The sequence below is a fragment of the Fusarium oxysporum genome, chromosome 9 (assembly GCF_000149955.1).
Source record: "Fusarium oxysporum f. sp. lycopersici 4287 chromosome 9, whole genome shotgun sequence".
Taxonomy (NCBI): domain Eukaryota; kingdom Fungi; phylum Ascomycota; class Sordariomycetes; order Hypocreales; family Nectriaceae; genus Fusarium; species Fusarium oxysporum.
This window is the reverse complement of record NC_030994.1, coordinates 2,112,513-2,132,089: the sequence shown is the minus strand read 5'-3', so window position 1 is coordinate 2,132,089 and position 19,577 is coordinate 2,112,513. Positions and strand designations below refer to the sequence as shown.

Below are 19,577 nucleotides of genomic sequence, written 5' to 3'. Positions count from 1 at the left end.
AAATCAGGTGAGGCTGCTTATTTACCTAGAGTCTGTAACTGCTGCTGTGCACATTTACCCCTATGTAGTCGGGTTGTATGTATGCGGTGAGACTCCTCCTGGTACTGCTAGTCAGCGAGGTAATTTCAGCCTTGTGCGCTGTAAACGCCAGAACCTGCAATATGCCGCCGTGCGTGCCTGTCTATACCACTAGAAATGTCCGACGGGATCGACAAACCTGGCACGCAGGATTAGTGTAACTCTGACAACTAAAACTCGAGCCATCACCGGATACCAGAGATTCCCGAGTCTTTGAAGCAATGTCCATGTCATCCTGGCGCAGTCTTGCTACTCCAAGGAGGTCCATCGTCAAGGAAACGAAGAGCCTAGAACCCAAAAGTCAAACATTTTCCTCACATGTCGAGACTGTCCCTGGCAAGCTGAGAAGTTGTTGGAAAGAAAAACCCAGAAACAAGTCCCTTGCTTGCTTGACCGCGATTTGGCAGAGTCAGACAGAATCCACTCTCTTATGCAGGCTTCCACCAAAAGAGATCTTTTCTTCCCTGCCAAGCATTTCCTCGGATCTAGAATGACTCAGATCCCGGGTTCCAACTTCCGACCTTTTCTGTTCTTTTCTGACTAGAGACCATGGCTGTGACGAGTGATCTGAGACTGGTAGCTAAGCCTCATCGGCATACGGCAATCAATGAACTACAGTTCCTACACTAACCTCTAATAATAGTAGATTCGTAGAGAAGATTGGTCGAGTCGTACAGAGGCACATGGGTAGATCATAACTAGAAATGGCCATCAATTGCCGATCCTCCAGAATAGAATCAGCCAGCCAGACTGGTCACTGGACGGTGTTGGTTACCCAATCTGGTAATTAAATTCTCGTTATGCTTTCCAACAGGCTCTGACAGCGTTGATCTAAGTTTTGCTTGCTTGGATGAGGCAATTTTGCATCAATATGCAGGTACCACAGACTGTCATCTCCATCTTGTCAGTCTCTGACTCCAATATCAGTCATCAACTAATAGATCCAGATCCCCAAGTTGCACATATTTTACGAGGAATATGTCTCATAGAAGACTTCAGAAAAGCCACGTCCTTTCGTATATGTTTCACTTCTCAGCCGCCTCCGGCCAACCCGTCCCCCGATACCATCCCTGTCGTTTCATCAAAACCCCTTGGTCCCTGTCTCGTCTTGTCGCAGAATAACGAGTTACCAACTTTGTTTCCCCACTCGTAAATTACCTCTTACCTCTTCTGTCCTTCGCGGTTCCAACGGCTTGTTCATGGCACGTTGACGGCTTGTCATCTCGATAATGTCGTTGTCGTCTTCATATATCAAAAACACCCCAAGCAAGGGTTTAAAATTCTAGGAACGCTTTTTGACTCCTTTTCTAGATTTTTACGAGAATGTTTATTATTCGGCTCATTTTAAACATTCAAGCCGCGCAATCGCTCATCTCATCTCGTCTCGTCTCGGTAATCACTCATGCTCATAGGCAGACTTGGCCTTGGCGGGCGGTTCTGCTGTTGACCAAAGTCCCAACTTATGCTTGATACATGCTAAATAGACTGTCGGGATATGCTGACTGCGAATCTCATCTCATCTTCAAGGCACGGTCACATCCATCATGAGGCTCTTTATGCGCCGAGTTACTTTGAACCATGCCAATTCTAGCCCTGTCGTCAGCTGCAGTTGGCTGCATCTCCAGGGAACCTCAAATCCTACATGGTGTCACTATCCACAACTCAAATGCGCTGCGCCCTGTTGTGATTTCCGATCAGGTAGACACCGAGATTGCCAATCATTTACCGTACTCGGGTAGCGTGGGACCTGGATATCCCCTCGATCTCTTGGACGCACCCATTCATCCCGTCTTTTATTCCACCTCCTCAATTCGTGGCCGAGGCTTCCCAGCTGCGTCCACCAAAGTTCCGCCGGGGTTGACATGGAGGCCCGCCAGCTGCGTGAGTCCTGGACTGCTTGTTGACTCTTGCGGCGGGAGGATGCTCGCCATTTGCCAGTTCTCAAGGCTTTCAACCACGTCCTTTGCATGCTGTTGGACCAGTCCATCGTTGTCCGTTTGAGCCACATATTGCAGTGTCCTCACAATATCGTCTCGGCTCTCGTCAGTCAGACCAAAGCCAAGTTTCCTGCCAGACTCCTTAGCAGCGTCGAGGGCCCTCACAAAACTTAACACGTTCAGGATGGCAGCTCTTCGTAGAATTGCCGTCTCCATCTCTCGTTCCATTGCTAGGATATTGATGCAAAGGTCAACGCTACCAGATACGAGCGTTGGCCCAATGCCTCCTATGTTCGTTTCGATAGCAGCGCCAAAGATTGACAAGGCAGAAGTTCGTATTCGAACGTCTTCTGCGCCTCTCTTACTTTCCCATCCTTGGAGAATTTGAGCCAAAATGTCATTTCTAGCCCTCTGTTCTTCAGTCACTTCTTCTTCATCCAAGTCCATATCATCATCGCCATCCTCCTTTTTCTTCTTCAGCTTTCTGAGCTTCTCATCACGAGCTTGTTTAGCCATAGTTTTGGCTCGATATCCACGACGTCCAGCGATGGACAGCAAGGTCTCGCTAACTTGGCGTGCAACATCACCGGTAAAGGTTTCCCCTAGTCGCTGGATCACTTGCAGTAAAGCTTCTCCAAACCGCAGCCGAACATCCGTCGTAGACTTTTCCTGTGGGTCTAAGTAGTGGTCTAGAAGCTCTTGAACTGCCGATTTAGGATGTTTGTTGGCCAGCTGAGTATAAACTTTGATGACTCGAAGGTTTATGTAGTCGTCGTTATTCTCGAGTAGGGTCGACAAGAGCACGGCAACTGCAGGGATGTCGAGGATTGGGCTGTCTTTAAGTATCAGACCAGAAAGCAGGTTCAATCCTTCAGACACGATGGGGGCTGGATTATCATCGCCCCCGGTAACATATTCCATGGCCAATTTATATGTCCTCTGATCTTCGATCTGCCGGGTGCTGGGGGCCGAGGCAGAGATATCATCCTGCTCCATTTCGTCTCGGTACTTAAGAAGCAGCGCTAGGTTCCTTGCTGTAGGTGACAATTGTGGCCTATCTTCATTGCTCAATCGTTCCAGGGAACTCTCTACAATCATGAGCTCTTCTGGTTTAATGTGGGATTTCTGGAATGTCGGTGCAGTGATGACCAGATTCAGTAAGCTCAGTACCACAGCGAGTAGGTCATCTGCTAGCCTCGACTGAGTATCTGCAGTAAGAACTTCGCATACCAACCCTAGCAGCTGATCAAACTGGCTCACGAGCTTTTCTGGAGCCTTGTCCATCAGCTTATGTAGAATAGTGACCTCGAAAAGATTTTGCAGAGGTGAGTCTGCCTTTTCATCCTTAGGACGCAGATCAATTTTGATCTCATCATTTGGTTTGTCTGCTGTTTCAATCCAGCGCTTTAGGAGGCTCAAGAAGATGGATGACACCTCTGTGACCGAGCACGATGTGGTTATGAACTCAACCAGCTTAGCTGCTTTGTCTTCGAGTTCGTTCCAGTTCAACTCGATGCCTGAGTTTGAATCAAGTCCACGAGGCTCTGTGATCTCAATATCGCCTTTACCTTTGAGTCGGTACTCCCAAGGCTTTTCACTTCCTTCTGTGGCGCCTCTGCAGAGGAAGTTTCGAACAAATGGTCTGACACTTTCAGAATTACCGAATATCCTCAAATAGGCCTGTAGCAGTGCCCTCGCAGGCTGAACAAAGTTCTCTTCCGTACTAGGAGGTGGGTTTTGCCACGAAGCGAGAACCCATATCTGTACTAATACAAGCCTAAGGAGACGTCTGCATAGCCCAGGTGAAGAATTGGACATCACGAGAGTCTTGAGGCGCTGTAGCGATGTTTTGAGAGATTGGGAGGTGACGAGAACACGATCACGGCTGAGATCAACAATTTCCTCGTCTTCTTGCTTAATGGTAGTAGAATCAGGGTTGGCCATCGATCGTAATGTCGGATTTATATCCTGGACTAGGGGCTGAACAAATGCATTCCAACCGGGAGATCCTATTTCTGAGTTTAGTCTTGCTTATGGAGGTTGTCTGCTATTACTCACCAGGTGCACCATATTGCTTGTTCCCCAACACACCATAACCTACGATCTGAGAAGCGGTTTTCGCGAGTTCAGGGCCAGCAGTTCCATCGATGAGCTCAAACAACTGTCCTGAGATGCCTTCGAACCACGCTTCCGCTGTCATACTGGTTGGAACTGATGAGAGAAGTTTCGTTGCAACGGCGACACCTTCGTGTGTTATGCTAGCTCCTTGCTTCTGTGGCCCAGCCTTTGCATCTGGAGTTCTGCCAACATTGCTAGGGTGTACTGAGAAGACAAATTCCATGGTTCCACGGACACCAGTTGGGCGTAGAGGAAGGAGGGTGAGAGTCTGGACCAGAGGATCTCGTAGCCATTGTGGAAGAACTGATGGCTTAATAAGTGTGTTTAGGGCAGGCAAGAGTTTCCAGACTGGCGTTCTTGTAGTCTGTTAGTGCCCTGATATTAAGATACATGATTGCAGTCAGAGTTGCATCTCACCTTTCGATGAGTTTGTCATATGCTTCGAGGCCCGATGCCCGAGTGCTGGCATCATTATTTGGATCAAAAGCTTTTTTACCTGCCTCTACTATCTCCTCGAGTATTTTCGGGTGTGCAGCAGCAGAAGATGACGAGCTTGCCATGCTGCGCCAGAGGTTAATGATAAGCTTCAAATAGATGTATAGGTGAGGTGAGAAGAATAGAAACGAGAAAAAGTCAATTGGTATAGGGTGTTTGTCATCATGATCCAAGAGCTCCAGCCTTCATGTGCACTCCACACTGTATGTACTGTGAAGAGGCTGGATCAGTCACGTGCAGGCGCGTTTGCAGTGGAGGCCCACATATTTCATCGCGTCTATCTCTCAGTGTGTTGAACTCGACTTTCTCAGTCAACAACCACTTCGTGATGCTGTTCAGTTTCTAGGATTCTCTACTGGAGATACGACACCCGCCAAAAGGTAAGATTCATACAGATCAGCTTTCTGAAGCTCCCGATGCGGTCAAGATGAGCTCCTTCACTCCATCCAACACGCGCGACGCCTCCCCCACAGTCCTCCGGTCCTCGTTTCTCGCAAGGGATCCTATCGTAGGCACCCGCATCATTTGGTTACCCTTCCATATGCCGCTCTCGAGCCTGTAACAGGACCTCGTGAATGCCGCAGCCGGATTATGGTGGGTAGCGCGTCCTGTATAGGACGTACCAAGCGGGCGGGTGAACGAGGCTCGGAACTTAACCCTAAGAAGATATCTGGTTATCAAGTTTTGCGCTCTTGTCGTCCAAGTCGTCTTTTATGCCGGTGAAGCACCAGCTGTCATCATGCCCGCTGAAAAGTTGGATGATTGACTGGTGGCGCTACTGCCGACGGACAGGCGAGGAGGGCAGTCCAGTCACCGTTTGGGTGCGCGAGAGGATCGGTGCCATGAGTCGTTTGGTAAGAGCCTCTGGTCTGAGGACGCTCGTCAGCCCTTTCCGCTGGAACCAGCACATTGGTCAAAAGTAGACCGTCTAGTCGTTGCGATTAGCTCTAGCCCTGGGTCTTGGAGATGGAACTAGTCTGACCACTTGGTCACACTGCTAGCTTGCCCATTACGCCCAAGCAGCTGAGAAGTGGGGCTTCGATCTGGCCTTCAAACAGCCAGTCAATGAATTTCATTCATGTCCCGAGTTTTCGCTTGCCGGAACCGCCAGTTAGGGTAATTCCATCTGGTGCAGCGGGCAACTCGCGGAAACACACAGAAATTCGGCGACTGACATATCTTGCCAATCGTATAGTCCCCGGTCCTTCAAAGCTGTTCATGGCATGGCGCGTTGCTGCACTACTTCACATCCACCCAACCCGTTCGCACACTGGTCCACACCACATCACTTACTACCGGTGTGTGACGCTCCGCGTCTGGTCTGACCAAGCGCATTAACCTCCAGCCATGGGTCTCAATCCCTTGGTCATGATGGGCGCCAGCAAGCCTGCAAGGATCAGAAGGTCTAAACAGGTCCCTCAGGTCCGCCGAAAGGTTGAACTGAGACGAAAGGGTGGTTTTTATGGATGTCTTTTGTCCACCCGTCAACGCCCTCCATATCTCTCGCTGGCGAGAACTTTGGAGAGGAATCAAAAACTAGTCCTAGTTGGCAGCGCGAATCATACAGAAGGAGTTCTCTTGTCAGTGTCGGTGGGTTTTCAGACTGCGTTCTGCCATGACAACTTTTGGTGGAGTCGTGTTTGCGAAGGTATTGGATCATTATGGAATTGTCAGCTCACGAAACAGTCTTCACCTTTGCAATGGCCGTTATTGCAGGAGGATACTTGTGGTTGGTGTTGGAAGCATCACCGGGACCCATCTCGAGTTGGAGTCAAAGTTTCGTGCTTGTCTGGTGTTGTGAAAGACCCTTCCATCGAGTTGAGTCTCACAATTCTGTGTCGCACTGTTGAAGCTGGGTTGTATTGTTGGATCTAGGACAGGCCTTGTTGGGTACGGTAGTCCTGGCTGTTCTCTCGCCTGAAAATGGTGTGGAGGACAGCCCCCCGCGGTGAGGGGATAAGTCTACCCATTTCTTCTGATGATTGGACAAGTGCTAACATTCGGACAGGACCGGAGCAATCTAGATACACTAGCTGCCATGTTTGGGGACAAGTTTTCAGGTAAGTTCAAGATCTAAAGTCAATCGTTGTGTGGGGAAGTTGGAAGATCCCGTCTAGATCGGCATTCGGATCCGACGGATCGGAGAATTAGTGTCGTGATGTCATGAATGCCAAGATTTGCCAACGTCCGCGTTTCTTCACGAATATGCCATTGTAAATATCGTAGAAACTCTAAAGAAGTCCAAGATAATAGACTTGGTCTGGATCGTCTTCAGCAATTTGTCTTGGAACTGTAAATAAATGTACAAGTATTACAACGAGAAGGACGGAGTTTGTCTAATTCTGTGCTTTTCTTAACCCCCCAAGCTTGCTTGTTGAACGAGCCAATAGGAAATATCCGATGACTGAGATACCTGGTTGCTGGTGATGTCACATAATGCAGGAACCTGCTCCCCATGTCTGAGCTGATGATACTAAACAAAAACAAGATTGCCCTGTTACCTTAGCTTACCTAGTCCGCTTATTCCTCATAAACTATCCCCTCCCTTCGTTTGCTCGCTCCCGTCTTGGCTCTGTATTCTCACGCTACTCTTCGAAAGCCAAGACTTGAGAGATATCCATCATGGTGAGAGCAGCATTCTTGGGCCTGTTGCCCGCCGTTATGGCCATCCCGGCAGCCGTTCCCGGTCCCGCACCAACGGTTTATCGTAGAGAGGCAATTCCAGCTGCTCAGCCTACGCAGGTTATGGACCTCGAGCGACGCGACATCATTGGCGATGTGGAGACGTATGTCGGCAGTCTTGTTAGTGGTGTTGAGACAAAGATCAAGGGATGGGTCAATTCAGGCATTCTCGACTTTCCAACTGGTTTCCCTACAGGCGATGCTGTTAAGAAGTCAGCAGGCGTCGACGACGATGATTTGAAGGCGGAGCCGACACAGGTTCTAAATATTCCGTAAGTGGCATAAATCATCTGTACGAATCACACTAACCAGGAGGCAGCCCATACGGCAATTGGACCAACAAGGGATGGAACGTTCGAGTGCACGGCAATGTTTACAAGATCCCCAACCTGAGCCAAGAGAAAGTCGACGACCTCGCCAATGTCTTCCTTATCGATACGAGTGTTGACAAACTGTCAAAGTCTCAGCAAGCTCAGGCTCGAAATGTGACAAAGTCCATCTTTGTGGTGCAACAGGACAATGTTGAGGTCAAGATAAACTTTGTGAACAATGTTGATGTGTCTCCTGATGAGAGCGGTGGTGCAATCGATGCGGTAAGCCAAACAAAAGACAACAGAAACATGGAATCAGTTGCTGACCATATATCAGAGGGGAGGTTCGCAAAACATTACCATGCCATATAACACAACTCTTGAGGGCGACTTTGACGCTTTCGTCGTGCTTAAGAACACCACTGGCCCCAACAATGGCTATTTGATCCCCGGTAACGAAACTTCGAAGATCCAGACCCTCAATGTTTATGCTGAGGGTAAGAACAACAGCGGAAACGCAACCGCTTACCTCGTACCACCCAAGGGTATCACGATTGTCTCCGACATCGACGATATTCTGCGAGTGACAAAGATTTACGAGCCAAAAGAGGGTCTTCTCAACACCTTTGCTCGACCTTTCACTCCATGGATGAACATGCCCGACATTTACGCCAACTGGTCGTCTTCAGTGAAGGATTTGCACTTCCACTATCTCACTACGACACCTGAGCAGGCCACTCGTAACTACATGAGCTTCATCTACAACACTTACCCACTGGGCTCATTCGATACCCGTCCACTGAACTTCTCAGACGGCTCAGCGACACTGTCCATCCGTCGCTTCTTGCTCGACAAGGTCTTCCAGACCTTCCCTGATCGCAAGTTCATCCTCGTCGCCGACACGAGCAACTCAGACGTAATGAAGGACTACCCAGCGATGTACAAGGACTATCCCGGCCAAGTGCAGTGTATCCTCCTGCGCAACACCAGCTCCACCGACAGCGGTGACAAGTTCCCGTACAACACAAAGGGCTTCAAGGATATTCCTCAGAAGAACTACATGTTCTTCCACGTGCCTGACGATATCGCAAAGATTGACATTGCCAATGGGGGATGCTACAACAGCTCTATCAAGCAGAATGTGACTTTTGACTACCAGGGCCTTCCCTTTGGTTTGAGCGACGACGATAATGCCGCTGCGGGTGTTACACCTAGGTTAGGAATGGTTGTTGCAGGATTAATTGCTGCTGGTTTGGCGATGATGGCTTAGTTGGATTAGAGGGCGTTATTCCGGGGTATCATAGATTCAGACTGTAGCATAGGTAGTTACGAGCATAATGATTACGTTGAGTTACTCACGACAGACCTCACTCCTGTCCCCAGACGCTGTAATCGAAGAAGATCTCTGGTTCCATGGGAGCGTCAACAAGTCTGTCGTTGATAGGATACTCTACAATCGGTGATTACAGTACTCATACTCTTACCGTGACATGACATTGCGTTTACTTCATTTTTTTCCTCTTCACAAATTGTGCGTGTTCTTTCGTAAATCCGTATCCAATTACGTCAACCGGAATATATTCCGTCCAACGGCACATGAATAATTCTTCGGAACTTGTCCACCCGAAGGAAGCTATAAAATTCAGGGTCCAGCTGAAATATCGTATGACAACGGCACCTCTACCGCATAGATCGTATGAACACCATCCCAGGCTCTTGGATATGAGCATCTCGTTGCGGAAAATAACGTCCTGTGTCTTGAGTATTATCCGGCACTCCGTGCATCGTATCCCGTCGTATCATGGCTCAAGCAACGAATATGCACTTTGACTCCACTACGGTACTTGGAACTTCCAGGGTTGAAGAATTCCATACAACTGCCAAAGCTTATTGGGAATAGACACAAACTCTCTTGAGATGTATCGACGAGGAAGATGTACTGCACTAATGCGGCGAGCCCCGACTCTAAAAGAGATGAAATGGCCAGACAGCACATGCTCCAGATCACCAAGACAAGCCACTTAATACTAAATACATTAGCAGCTGCACTTGACTGAATCATGAACTGGTTGGTTTGTTCCTGGTTGTTGTCATGTCTGTATGAGTAATTGAGGTCTTTTCAGTAATTCTCTCAATCGTTCCATTCCGCTTCTGGAACGGGATGTTGTTTGTGCCATGACGCTTCTACCACTGGCACTAAGCTATGGATAATGGGCTGATGCAGGGTTCTGAAGGTGCTGTATCCATAGCGCGTAGAATCCTCGCGAGATCTCGCAGGTATCTTTCGCATACCGAGCGTTGCATTGTAAGAGGATGAGGGGAGACAAGGTTCACGCCAAGACCAGGGATGGCTGTTTTCTTTATTGTCTCTTTCTAAAGTTCCGGCATATCACGGATCTTCCAAGGAGGCCAAGTCAGAGGCTGAGAGTGGTCATCGGCTTTTAGAGCTGTGATTCAACCTGAGGAATTGTCCAATAGGATCTTAATTGATACCCGCGCAGCTGAGACATTGAGGCTACCTAGTCGTCAATCTTAGCGAGGTGTGAGGCGTGTAAGCTATTTCTAGAAGGGAGTCTACACATGACACAGCGGCATCCCTCAAAAGTTGAACTAGAGACTCATGGTTGAATGGATGCAAGCTTCTAAAGGCCCTAGACCTGAAAAACATACTAAAGACTGGCCAAGTTTTACGGGCGCTAGTGGAGACTGCTTTCCCCTGATCAGCCAGTTGACAGCGGCTCATATCCTATTTGATAATGGTGTTGTGGATGTCGAAAGCACTAATCCGTAGCTGCCGTGTCTGTCTCTTGCCAATTGAGCATGTTCCTGGACCACAGACTGCTCATTCAGGCCGGAAAGAACGGAGACCTACAGGTAAGTCCCCGCCTGAGCTCTTTCTCGATTCACACATTTTCTGGGCTCTGGCTCCATTCCATTGGAAAAGGCAAGAGCACATGAAGATGGCTGTTCGCTTGTCATTATTCGTATTCCCCACTCGCATCCAGAAGCCACCATCTCAATCTCTTCAATCTCACTCAGACTTCTCCACTACTGCCGCTACTGAAGAGAAAACAATGCTACAAGCAGGTACATTCATCCGCGGTCAATTCGAAACAAGCCGCATGCTTAGCACTGCATTCTGCACCTCTAACCGCGTCTCTGTGGCTACGCGGTTTGTCTGTCCGTGCAATACGTACCTCCGTTGTTCGGGGATCCTGACGATCCGCAGTCCGCGGGAGTAAGCGAGGCCGGAAGTCTGTTCTAAAACAAACCGTCTTGCAACAGCGTCAAATTACTTCATCACCGAAACTCAACCAATCCTCTGCTAATTGCAGGTACAACTGGTAGCTCAGCCTTGATGGGCCCCCAACCAGATATTGGCACCACCCTCACTGCAGGCACGTGGAGGCTGGTGGAAACCGTTGCACTTGGTCCCTTTTGAGAAAAGTTTACCGTTTGAAGAGCAAAAACGCTATCCATGGCTTTTTGCAAAGTCAAGTGCTACCGCTGGTCTAGCAGAAACGCCTCGTTCAGCTGCGGCTCCAAGCCTCTTCTTCAACAACCAACATCGTTCTTGACCCTCTTCGGCCCACAATCAATTGCGGCTCCCGTGTTGGTCATCGCTATTTAAGATGGTGTGATATTAGAGCTTAGACTCGCGCGCCTTCTTGGACGATCTCTATCGGCGGCGTGCCTCATCCCGAAACAAACAACGACTGACTGATAAGTCCTGCAGCCAGACAAGGATCATCAGACGAGCTCTCTTTCCGAGGCACGCCACATCTCACGACCTAGCCCTGGCTTCCGCGCCTTGATCTGATTCCTTGACATGATCTCGTGTGCCTAGAACTCATTACTGACCCGCTCAGCAGCAGGTCGACCACAACTAATGCTCCCTGAGCATCACATCACATGTCGTGTGCGTTTTTAGCAGATGATTAATCGAAACGAAATGAGATCAAAAACTGCCTCGTCTTTTCCGCGAAGGAAGAGGTCAGAAATCAATTTCCCGGCTCCGGAAAGGCCAAAAAGATAACAATTGTTGCCACCCAGTGAAACTCATTCGCGCCTGTTACATGATGATGTCCGAATAAAAAAGAAGCCCAAAAATAAAAACAATTGCAGATTGGAGTCCCCCGTCTCCAGAAAGGTTCAACAGCGCATGGGTATCTCGCGGGGGTTTTGTTTGCTTGCGGTCTTGCTCCAGCCACCAATCTCCCGCTCCATCCAATGCCGAGCGTCGCAGTCAGTCAAAAATCGTACACTGCATACGCCCAATGGCGCGTTGCAAATGGTCGGCGGTCAAGAGAGAGGCATGCCATCCTATCTCCCCGTTGCCGTCGGCACTCAATAGTCCAGTCCAGTCTTTGCCCGTCGATAATTATTTCCAGCTCTGCCGTCCTCATGTCGCAATTGAAGAAACCCTCTCAGAGGGTGACGCTCCTGTGCCCCTCGAGGACACTGCTCTTCTCAAAATCGATGATGTGCCATGATGCTCGGCATACCTGGCATAGCGCTTGTGACGGGAATTGATGGTGGTGGCCGACTGGCCTTATCCCGAAGAGTCCAGTCGTCGCCAGGTTCTGAGGGAGCTACGAGCTCCATTAGAGTATATTGAAGAATACCGTCGAGAACTTGTGGGACAACAATATCTCGAGACAGTCCCCATGATGGTAATGAAGGTTCTTCGTTATCGCGCCCATCAGCCTGGAGCTATCAGTCAGTACCAGCCGAATGAATCGATATGCAAAGCGAATGTCCCAACTTACAAGGCATGATGCGCAAGGCGCATTATTCACCCAGACCCAGTTGGGGCAGTTATGTGTATAGAAGTACTTGCATCTGTACTTATAAAAACCACCAGCTCCACTCATTGTGCTGTTGATATCCAAGATAGAAGAGAGTTGTATGGCGTAGTGAGGAACGGATCGGACAAGGTGAGATATGAATCAATGGGCAGACGGAGAATGAAATGCGAGGAAGAGGCATAGACTCTTATATGAGCTGCCAGGCAATGGGAGGAAGTGACGTGAATGCGATTATTAGCACGGGGAGTGGACTAGGCTGGGGAAAGGGTCGAACGATTTGCTTGTACTACCGCTGAAGTGCGGATGGCCAACATGTCAAGGATACCCAGGGCAGAGCGGAGCTCTAAGTGGGAATGAGCTGGCATGATCAAAGGTGCGTAGTGTTTGCTCGACGGAGTACGACTTAGAGACTCGGGCGCTGACGTCTTAGGGACAACTAAACTCGATGGGAATGGCCGTTGGCGTCGCAATGCCATTTTGCATGGCATTGACTGATGCCCCCCCGCCGAACAAAACGATGCGATGTGGTGGGGACCACACCCGTAGTGATGACAGACAGGGAGCCCCTGTGAGCTCTGCAGGACGACTGCAGACACCTTTTACAAGCGACAAGGAGACATGACTTGGGTACGGGCAGGCAAAACAACGTACATGATTCTAATCCGACGATGGAATACGGGAACCAGCTAGAGATGACTTGTTCTTGAAAGGCCGGTCTCAAGGAGAAATCGACACTATCAACATATTTCGTTACTATGCGCTCATACAGCCGGGGAGGACATCCAAGCGCTTCCAGAGCACGACTAGACAAATGTTAAGAAGCATTAGTGGCATTCATGTGTTGCGGTTCCCGCCTCAATCTGCTGCTCCAGTACAGTATGTGTCCATACTGAAAAGCGAAGTGATAGGATGGGTCATCGCAGAAGCCATGTCGACAACTTAAACGGTTTGTGGTTCGTCGAGACGTGGGGCCATGGGACGAGAGCTATAAAGGGTGTAGCGTCCGGCGGAATGGCGTGAGGTTAGACCTGACAAGGGCGTGTCTACTGGTCTGGGGAAAGGACGTACTGTCCGCCATGGTCATATATCCAATGATACCGAGCTTTTGCGCATCCCTCTCGGAGTTGACCTTACTTGAGACGATGCATGATGATTTCCCCCCGTCTATGGTCCACGCCTAAGCCCCTAGGTCCACGGCAATCACAATTGCTCCAACGCCGCATACAGGACAGTACCAGGTCAGGGCAAGAAACCCTCAACAGGAATAGGGAGGGGCGTGCTGTGTATCTATGAACATGTTGTGGTGTTTTCTTTTCGGGCCAGCCGGCGCCACGACCTGAAGCCAAAGACCCGTAGTTAACGGTAGGCTTGCTGCGGTCGTCCCATGCTACCATGTGTCGTGCCACAAGAAGAGCACGGGCAAAGATCCGATTGTCGGACGCGCAGTGGCATGGTTCAACATCAAGCAGGCCATGTATAAAATTAATCTGACCTCACTCTGACCCTGTGGCTCTTCGAGGCAGGGACTTTGTGGGGAGGGGATCTCTGAGGCTGAAAAAGAAACGTTCTTAGAACATTTTGGGATCGATGCCAATGCGGCTCAGCCCAGCATCTGGAATGGAAGGACGGGAAAAAGCAAAAAAAACAACAAAAAAACACTTTGCTTGTGAAGGGACGGGATCCACAAGCGCGTGGCGCCGCAGTTTGGCTTGTGGGTATGCGAAGTATATCTCAACGTACACATACTTGCACATGTCGGCAATGGCTTTTTTCCCTGTGAGCTTGTGTTGGGGAAGCTGATAGCCAATCTATCGGCGACACAAACTATCAAGGTTGCCGAAGAGCGAGACCAGAGCTTATTACGGGGAGAGACTTCAGACATGGTGGGTTACTTGTTCTGATATCATGAGATATTTGAGAAGCATCAGTCTTTGCTCGACAAGATTACGACCCTACCCGGAGGTCTCGGGTCGCCCCGTGCTTTTCCAACGTCCAGTTGAGCATCACCGATGACCTCGGGCGTCTCCATTCGCGGATCTGCCATTCTACCTCGGCCACTCCACACTCATTTGGACTTCTTCAACACCATCTTCTGATTGAGGCAATTGCAATGTTGCGCGATAAACGACACCTTGGACGGGCGCTCAGAAGAAGCAGGATTCGGGGTTGGTCAGTCTTATCGTTGTGTTGCGTTGCGACTAGACAAAACTTAAAAAAAGTTTCTCTCATTTCCGCATATTGGGAAAACATTACAAACCGCGCAATATGCACAGTTGACAACGCGGCCCCCTCGGGCAGTGCACCATCTTCTGATGCTTCTTCACCTGTGCGCCATCTTGCTTCTTCCGCCCCCCCCAAGTATGTTCCAGGTTGTGAACAGGGGCGAACGGCAAGGAGCTATGGCCTCCTCGGATAGGTTGCCATGATGCTCAACCACCCAGGAAGTGCCCTGCAGATACATACATACAGGTAATGCTCTCCATACTTTATTCTCCGGTCGGCACTGTCGTCTGCTTGAAGCTCGAGCCCTTCCACTGCATTGCATTCTCGAAAAGGAAGAGAGCTGCTGGAGCTCCCGTCAGAGCATGTCATTGATTGGACCACTTCTGAAAGTCTGAGCCGGGCTATTTGTTTGGTCCATACGATGATACCCTGATATTCCAAACCACGCTGAGATACACGTGGTGTTTTGCATCAGCTCTTCTTACTGATCTGATATTGCTGGGTCATCCCTGGTTGGAACAGTCTCAATCATTATGATAACCCGATTGACTTTACCGGGTGAAATTGAGGGATGCTACAACGGCTCTTTCTCACCCCTGTCATCGGATAATGGTATTGAATCGGTCATGAACGGCTTTGACGACCTAAAACAGGTATTGATCTCGTCGGTAGTCAGTAGCCGGGTCTGTATGGAAGCAAACTTCGAGGTGGAACCAATAGGTCAAACTTGGTGGTAATTTTTTTTTCTTCTCATACGATCTCCTCACCTCGTATATCTGCCCTTTCATACCCTCCTACTCTCATTCGTCGTGGGGCAATCATGGCTGTGAGCAACAAGTATTCTTGAGAAGGGATCCGCACCCTCTGTGAAGACCCGGCCCTATTTGTCTGTCCCGCCGTATATCTGAAACAAACAGCCATCGCCGATTTTATTTAGCCCAGTACAATTGCACTCGTACTCTTTTGGCGGTCTTCATTTCACCATCATTGGTGTCAAATTGTGGTAATAGGGGCAACATTGCGACTTTTCGAAGCCAAGGTGCAGTGTTGAAAGCTATCCACGATAATTGCTCTCAAGTTACTGGCGTTGTTTGTTCGCTGGCCTCACCCAGGCGTTTCATGGTTGATGATTGTTCCCAACTTACACTTACACTTCGTTTACTTTCTTTTCTCTTCTTTTTGCTTTTTCCATCGATCTCCCGTCTTGCCCGCCTCCAGAACCGATGTCGATGAGGGGAGCCCTGCTAGCTTGGCCACTTTTATCGGCCCCTGGTCGCCCACATCTAGAACGAGCAGGCATTGACACACACATCGTCATCCCAAGAGAGAAGGACGTGAGAGGTGAGAAAACCTTAGAAAAATTGGAGTTGGATGGCCGAACCAACATTCAGACTGCATCGTCAACCGCGGCGAGACGGATATGCAGGCCACCCTTCCCTCTGCAAGGATGCCTTGTTCGTGTTTGCATCAGAGAAGCTTCATCCTGACAGACATACATACTCAGGCTATTCTGAGTCAAGCTTTGCTGACAGCTAAGCTGATTGCCTAGTTGATTTGAGGCTGGGAGAAGAGGCAACAATGCAGTCAAGACAAACGCTCAAACAACCAGAAGAGGTGTCGTGCATGATACTAAAGAAGCATGAATGCTGCAGAACTGCGCAAGTGCCTGGAATTCGTTGATAATGTTTCATCTAGTTTGAAATACGGCTGGTGTGCTAACAATAGTTCTCTCTGCCACAACCTTTATTCAGTCCCAAGGTTATCTGTCGCCTCTTTCCTCCTTCTACCTCCACTCAAGATACGCACGAGTAAAACAACCCAAAAACGCCCGCATCCCTCCATGACACTCGCTCACACCCTCTTTTGGCAATCTAACGGTGCTGCAGGACTCTAAGACCGAATAGGTAAAGTGAAAGACACCATGGACCAGACAGAGAGGGGCGCGACGAGGGGGAAACATTGAAGCATGAAATACTGTAAAAAAAAAACAATCCAACCGAGCAGCCAACCATGAAAGAAGTGGCTGAAGCACATAAAACGCCGTGGTCAACCAGTCAACTTGTGAGGATGTGCAACTCCAGACCGGGATGAATAAGGGAGGGGAAGAGCTTTGCCGAGCTACATAGTAGTCGCAAACAACACCTCTTCCCTAGTCTCAGTAACAAGAAATGTTTGTGTCTTGTCGGCCCCATCCCCATGCAAGGCCGAGCCGCAATGGAGGGCCGCTTCCCGCACGTACATGGTAGGGCTAAGCATTGGATAAGCAAAGAGGTCGATCGCTCACGTTTTAAATCCCTGCCCACTCCTGTATTGTTGATTTCTAGGGGACGCATGGAGAGCCTTTCCTAGCCTTTCTTTCATGGGCCTCTGCAGTGAGTACTTCATCAACCAGCCTTCATGGCTTCCTTGCGGCGCTTCTTTTCTGCAGCGCGTGCGAGAGAACGCTTGACGTCGCCTTGCTCAAAGCTGTCGATATCGTAGTACGTAGGGGCAATTTCCTGCAAAAAATGTTAGTAACTGTAAAATTGACTCAAGGTGCTCGTAATGAAACGAGAGTCATCTGGGGCTATCACTTACCAACAGCCACTCAGGTCGGATACCCGTACATGTTCGGATGTATTGCTTGGACGTCAAGACAAACTCGTTGTAGAGGACCCAGTCGAACTCGGTACGGAGGACAGTTGAAGGGTGAATCAGCACAGCCTGGTCGTCCTTGACAGTGCGATAGAGCTTGCCAGAGCTCTCCTTCATGGCGACCTGCATGAAGAAACCGGCGAGCAGTGCGCGTCGAATGTTGGTATAGTAGTTCTTGTCCTCAAACGGTGTTGACACAAGCTCCAGGCCGTGCGTCTCCATGATGCGCTTGAGCTGAGCGCGAACGTTATCCGCACTCGAGAGATGTCGGAAGGAGAGGAAATGCTCGTGGCACCACTGCTTTGCACTGTTGGGGTCGGATGTTGCCTGGCCCTTGAAAGCGTGATAGGCGTTGAGCAGGGTGAGGTGGTCACCATCAGGATGCGCAAATTGAGCCTTCATCTCATCGGCGCGCTTTCGGTTGTTGGCAGGGCGAGTGAAGATTTGAGGAACTGAGAGAAGCGAGGTAATAGAGAGAATCTCGTTCGAGCAGTAGAACTCGGGAGACGAGATAAGCATGACCGCCAGAGCGGGATCAAGGGGGAATGCTGAGGCCATGCTGCCGAGAGTGGTCAGCTCACCATCGTCGTCCAGACAGGCAAGATAGTTGAGCTCCTCAAGGGCGCGCATCATGGTCTCGGGAGCAGGGGGGTCCATAAGATCGAAGTGGACAAGATCCTCCACACCAAGCTTCTTGAGCTCCAGAACGGTGTTGGCGAGGTTGGAGCGCAGAATCTCGGGATATGTTTGCTCAATAAGCTCCTTCTTGAAGGCCTTCTCGGTGTACAGACGGAAACACTTTCCGGGCTTGGTACGACCAGCACGACCAGCACGCTGCTGGGCTGAAGCCTTGGAGATGGGTGAGACAAGGAGAGACTCAACACGGATACGAGGGTTGTAGATCTTCTGCTTGCTAAACCCGGGATCCACGACATAGACGATACCGTCGATAGTCAAACTAGTTTCGGCAATATTGGTAGAAACAATGACCTTGCGACCAGGACGACCGCCCTTGCGAATAGGCGCAGGGGCCTTGTCGAAGATGCGCTGTTGCTGGTGGGGAGGCAGGGTACCGTACAGAGGGTAAACGGCGAGAGGACCAGCGTCGACCTCGCGCATCAGCTCATCAGCCTCGAGACTGATCTTGCGACAAGCGTCCTCAATCTCGTCTTCACCTGTAAGGAAAAGCAAAATATCACCCTCAGGCTCTGAAGCGTGAATCTGGAGAACGGTTCTTATGGCAGCCTCGACGTAATCGCGCTCAGGCTCGGGGGTGTAGAAGATCTCGACAGGATGTGTTCGACCGGGGACGGCGAGCAGGGGCGCATCGTTGAAATACTTTTGGAACTTTTGAGCATCGAGGGTAGCAGACATGATGATGATCTTGAGGTCGGGGCGGCGCATAGAAATCTGCTTGAGTAGAGCCATGAGAATATCGGTCGCGAGAGTACGTTCGTGAGCCTCATCGAGAATAATACAACTGTAGCGAGACATCTCGTGGTCGTGCATGGCCTCACGCAGAAGCATACCATCAGTCATGTACTTAAGCATTGTCTTAGGACCTGTCATGTCCTCGAAACGAATGCTGTAACCAACTTCCTCGCCCAGGGTGACGTCCATCTCGTCGGCGACACGCTGCGCGACCGACATGGCGGCGACTCGACGTGGCTGGGTACAGGCGATAAGCTTGCCGGTAAGATGCGGTAGCTCGTCGTAGACGACATACTGAGGAATTTGAGTAGTCTTTCCAGAACCTGTCTCACCGACAAAGACGAGAATCTGTGTTGAGTGGTACTTGTCCAAAAACTCTTGTCGTTGCTTGTGGACAGGCAGATCGCGACGGCCCTGGAGAATTTGGAAGTACTTTTGCGAATGAGGCCGGCCAGTGAAAGGGTTCGACTCAGAGTCCTCAGCTTTTGAGGCCTGGGCAGCGGTAGTATGCTGCCTCTTCATACCAGCGAGAGGAGAGTCTGGCGAAGGCTCTGCGCCATAACCATTGCTGTTACCGTTGTCGTACATGTGAGCGAGGTAAGGGTTGTATTTCTCGTCCTCACCGTCCTTCTTGGCCTTCTTTCGCGTGGATTCGTCGGCGTCGGCGCTTGAACGCTTTCCTCCCTTGATATCGGACATTATTTTCGGTGAATGACAGGGAGAGGAGGTGAGAGAAAGTGGCGAGGCTGAAGCGGAAGGCCGTGGTGTTTTTGTTTTCTGCTAATGCTAGAAAATTTTGGCGGGACCTTCTAGGCAGATGCTTATCGATAAGGATCCTTGTCACACAGTGCATGAGATGT

General features: G+C 49.8%; 10 protein-coding genes across 13 annotated transcripts; 7 read left to right on the top strand and 3 right to left on the bottom strand.

Annotated features, from left to right (window-relative positions):
• Positions 1-1,312: 1,312 nt before the first annotated feature.
• FOXG_12688 (uncharacterized protein) lies at positions 1,313-4,793 on the bottom strand. Its single transcript, XM_018392525.1, has 3 exons — positions 4,551-4,793; positions 4,074-4,489; positions 1,313-4,024 (listed from the first exon to the last, which is right to left on the bottom strand). The coding sequence occupies exons 1-3, from the start codon at positions 4,691-4,693 to the stop codon at positions 1,872-1,874; spliced, it is 2,712 nt and encodes a 903-aa protein (XP_018251053.1). The 5' UTR covers positions 4,694-4,793; the 3' UTR covers positions 1,313-1,871.
• A 158-nt stretch (positions 4,794-4,951) lies between these two features.
• On the top strand, positions 4,952-5,551 carry FOXG_20744 (uncharacterized protein; the record flags this gene model as incomplete). Its single annotated transcript, XM_018401052.1, has 1 exon — positions 4,952-5,551. Exon 1 carries the CDS (start codon positions 5,342-5,344, stop codon positions 5,549-5,551), a length of 210 nt encoding a protein of 69 aa, XP_018251052.1. The 5' UTR covers positions 4,952-5,341.
• A 424-nt stretch (positions 5,552-5,975) lies between these two features.
• FOXG_20743 (uncharacterized protein) lies at positions 5,976-6,503 on the top strand (the record flags this gene model as incomplete). The annotated part of the gene is made up of 1 exon (XM_018401051.1): positions 5,976-6,503. One exon carries the CDS (start codon positions 5,976-5,978, stop codon positions 6,501-6,503), a length of 528 nt encoding a protein of 175 aa, XP_018251051.1.
• Positions 6,504-7,106: 603 nt separating this feature from the next.
• On the top strand, positions 7,107-9,134 carry FOXG_12687 (uncharacterized protein). Its single transcript, XM_018392524.1, has 3 exons — positions 7,107-7,582; positions 7,630-7,903; positions 7,959-9,134. Exons 1-3 carry the CDS (start codon positions 7,251-7,253, stop codon positions 8,889-8,891), a joined length of 1,539 nt encoding a protein of 512 aa, XP_018251050.1. The 5' UTR covers positions 7,107-7,250; the 3' UTR covers positions 8,892-9,134.
• A 1,243-nt stretch (positions 9,135-10,377) lies between these two features.
• Positions 10,378-10,863, top strand: FOXG_20742 (uncharacterized protein; the record flags this gene model as incomplete). The annotated part of the gene is made up of 2 exons (XM_018401050.1): positions 10,378-10,793; positions 10,851-10,863. 2 exons carry the CDS (start codon positions 10,378-10,380, stop codon positions 10,861-10,863), a joined length of 429 nt encoding a protein of 142 aa, XP_018251049.1.
• A 236-nt stretch (positions 10,864-11,099) lies between these two features.
• Positions 11,100-11,252, top strand: FOXG_20741 (uncharacterized protein; the record flags this gene model as incomplete). The annotated part of the gene is made up of 1 exon (XM_018401049.1): positions 11,100-11,252. One exon carries the CDS (start codon positions 11,100-11,102, stop codon positions 11,250-11,252), a length of 153 nt encoding a protein of 50 aa, XP_018251048.1.
• Positions 11,253-11,405: 153 nt separating this feature from the next.
• Positions 11,406-13,687, top strand: FOXG_20740 (uncharacterized protein). The gene is made up of 2 exons (XM_018401048.1): positions 11,406-12,802; positions 12,860-13,687. Exon 1 carries the CDS (start codon positions 11,852-11,854, stop codon positions 12,152-12,154), a length of 303 nt encoding a protein of 100 aa, XP_018251047.1. The 5' UTR covers positions 11,406-11,851; the 3' UTR covers positions 12,155-12,802; positions 12,860-13,687.
• Positions 13,183-14,311, bottom strand: FOXG_12685 (uncharacterized protein; the record flags this gene model as incomplete). Its single annotated transcript, XM_018392523.1, has 4 exons — positions 13,183-13,232; positions 13,498-13,606; positions 13,922-13,980; positions 14,176-14,311. The coding sequence occupies 4 exons, from the start codon at positions 14,309-14,311 to the stop codon at positions 13,183-13,185; spliced, it is 354 nt and encodes a 117-aa protein (XP_018251046.1).
• FOXG_20739 (uncharacterized protein) lies at positions 13,752-19,535 on the top strand. Of its 4 annotated transcripts, XM_018401047.1 has the most exons (3): positions 13,752-17,161; positions 17,244-17,445; positions 17,494-19,430. In XM_018401047.1, the coding sequence occupies exon 1, from the start codon at positions 14,540-14,542 to the stop codon at positions 14,843-14,845; it is 306 nt and encodes a 101-aa protein (XP_018251044.1). In that variant the 5' UTR covers positions 13,752-14,539; the 3' UTR covers positions 14,846-17,161; positions 17,244-17,445; positions 17,494-19,430. The 4 variants fall into 4 exon arrangements, with proteins under 4 accessions (XP_018251044.1, XP_018251041.1, XP_018251042.1 ...); XM_018401044.1 differs by having other exon boundaries at positions 13,752-15,993; positions 16,044-19,535; XM_018401045.1 differs by having other exon boundaries at positions 17,244-19,535.
• FOXG_12684 (pre-mRNA-splicing factor ATP-dependent RNA helicase prp43) lies at positions 15,323-19,498 on the bottom strand. Its single transcript, XM_018392522.1, has 2 exons — positions 17,230-19,498; positions 15,323-17,150 (listed from the first exon to the last, which is right to left on the bottom strand). Exons 1-2 carry the CDS (start codon positions 19,414-19,416, stop codon positions 17,037-17,039), a joined length of 2,301 nt encoding a protein of 766 aa, XP_018251045.1. The 5' UTR covers positions 19,417-19,498; the 3' UTR covers positions 15,323-17,036.
• Positions 19,536-19,577: the final 42 nt, after the last annotated feature.

What these genes read in the sequence shown, in the direction of transcription:
- FOXG_12688 (XM_018392525.1), bottom strand. Translation starts at nt 4,693, where the DNA reads ATGGCAAGCTCGTCATCTTCTGCTGCTGCACACCCGAAAATACTCGAG. An exon ending in TATGACAAACTCATCGAAAG is followed by an intron (nt 4,490 to 4,550) that starts GTGAGATGCAAC and finishes ACAGACTACAAG; the next exon opens with AACGCCAGTCTGGAAACTCT. An exon ending in CAAGCAATATGGTGCACCTG is followed by an intron (nt 4,025 to 4,073) that starts GTGAGTAATAGC and finishes ACTCAGAAATAG; the next exon opens with GATCTCCCGGTTGGAATGCA.
- FOXG_12687 (XM_018392524.1), top strand. Translation starts at nt 7,251, where the DNA reads ATGGTGAGAGCAGCATTCTTGGGCCTGTTGCCCGCCGTTATGGCCATC. An exon ending in ACACAGGTTCTAAATATTCC is followed by an intron (nt 7,583 to 7,629) that starts GTAAGTGGCATA and finishes ACCAGGAGGCAG; the next exon opens with CCCATACGGCAATTGGACCA. An exon ending in GCGGTGGTGCAATCGATGCG is followed by an intron (nt 7,904 to 7,958) that starts GTAAGCCAAACA and finishes ACCATATATCAG; the next exon opens with AGGGGAGGTTCGCAAAACAT.
- FOXG_20740 (XM_018401048.1), top strand. Translation starts at nt 11,852, where the DNA reads ATGCCGAGCGTCGCAGTCAGTCAAAAATCGTACACTGCATACGCCCAA.
- FOXG_20739 (XM_018401044.1), top strand. Translation starts at nt 14,540, where the DNA reads ATGTTGCGCGATAAACGACACCTTGGACGGGCGCTCAGAAGAAGCAGG.
- FOXG_12684 (XM_018392522.1), bottom strand. Translation starts at nt 19,416, where the DNA reads ATGTCCGATATCAAGGGAGGAAAGCGTTCAAGCGCCGACGCCGACGAA. An exon ending in TCCGACCTGAGTGGCTGTTG is followed by an intron (nt 17,151 to 17,229) that starts GTAAGTGATAGC and finishes CATTTTTTGCAG; the next exon opens with GAAATTGCCCCTACGTACTA.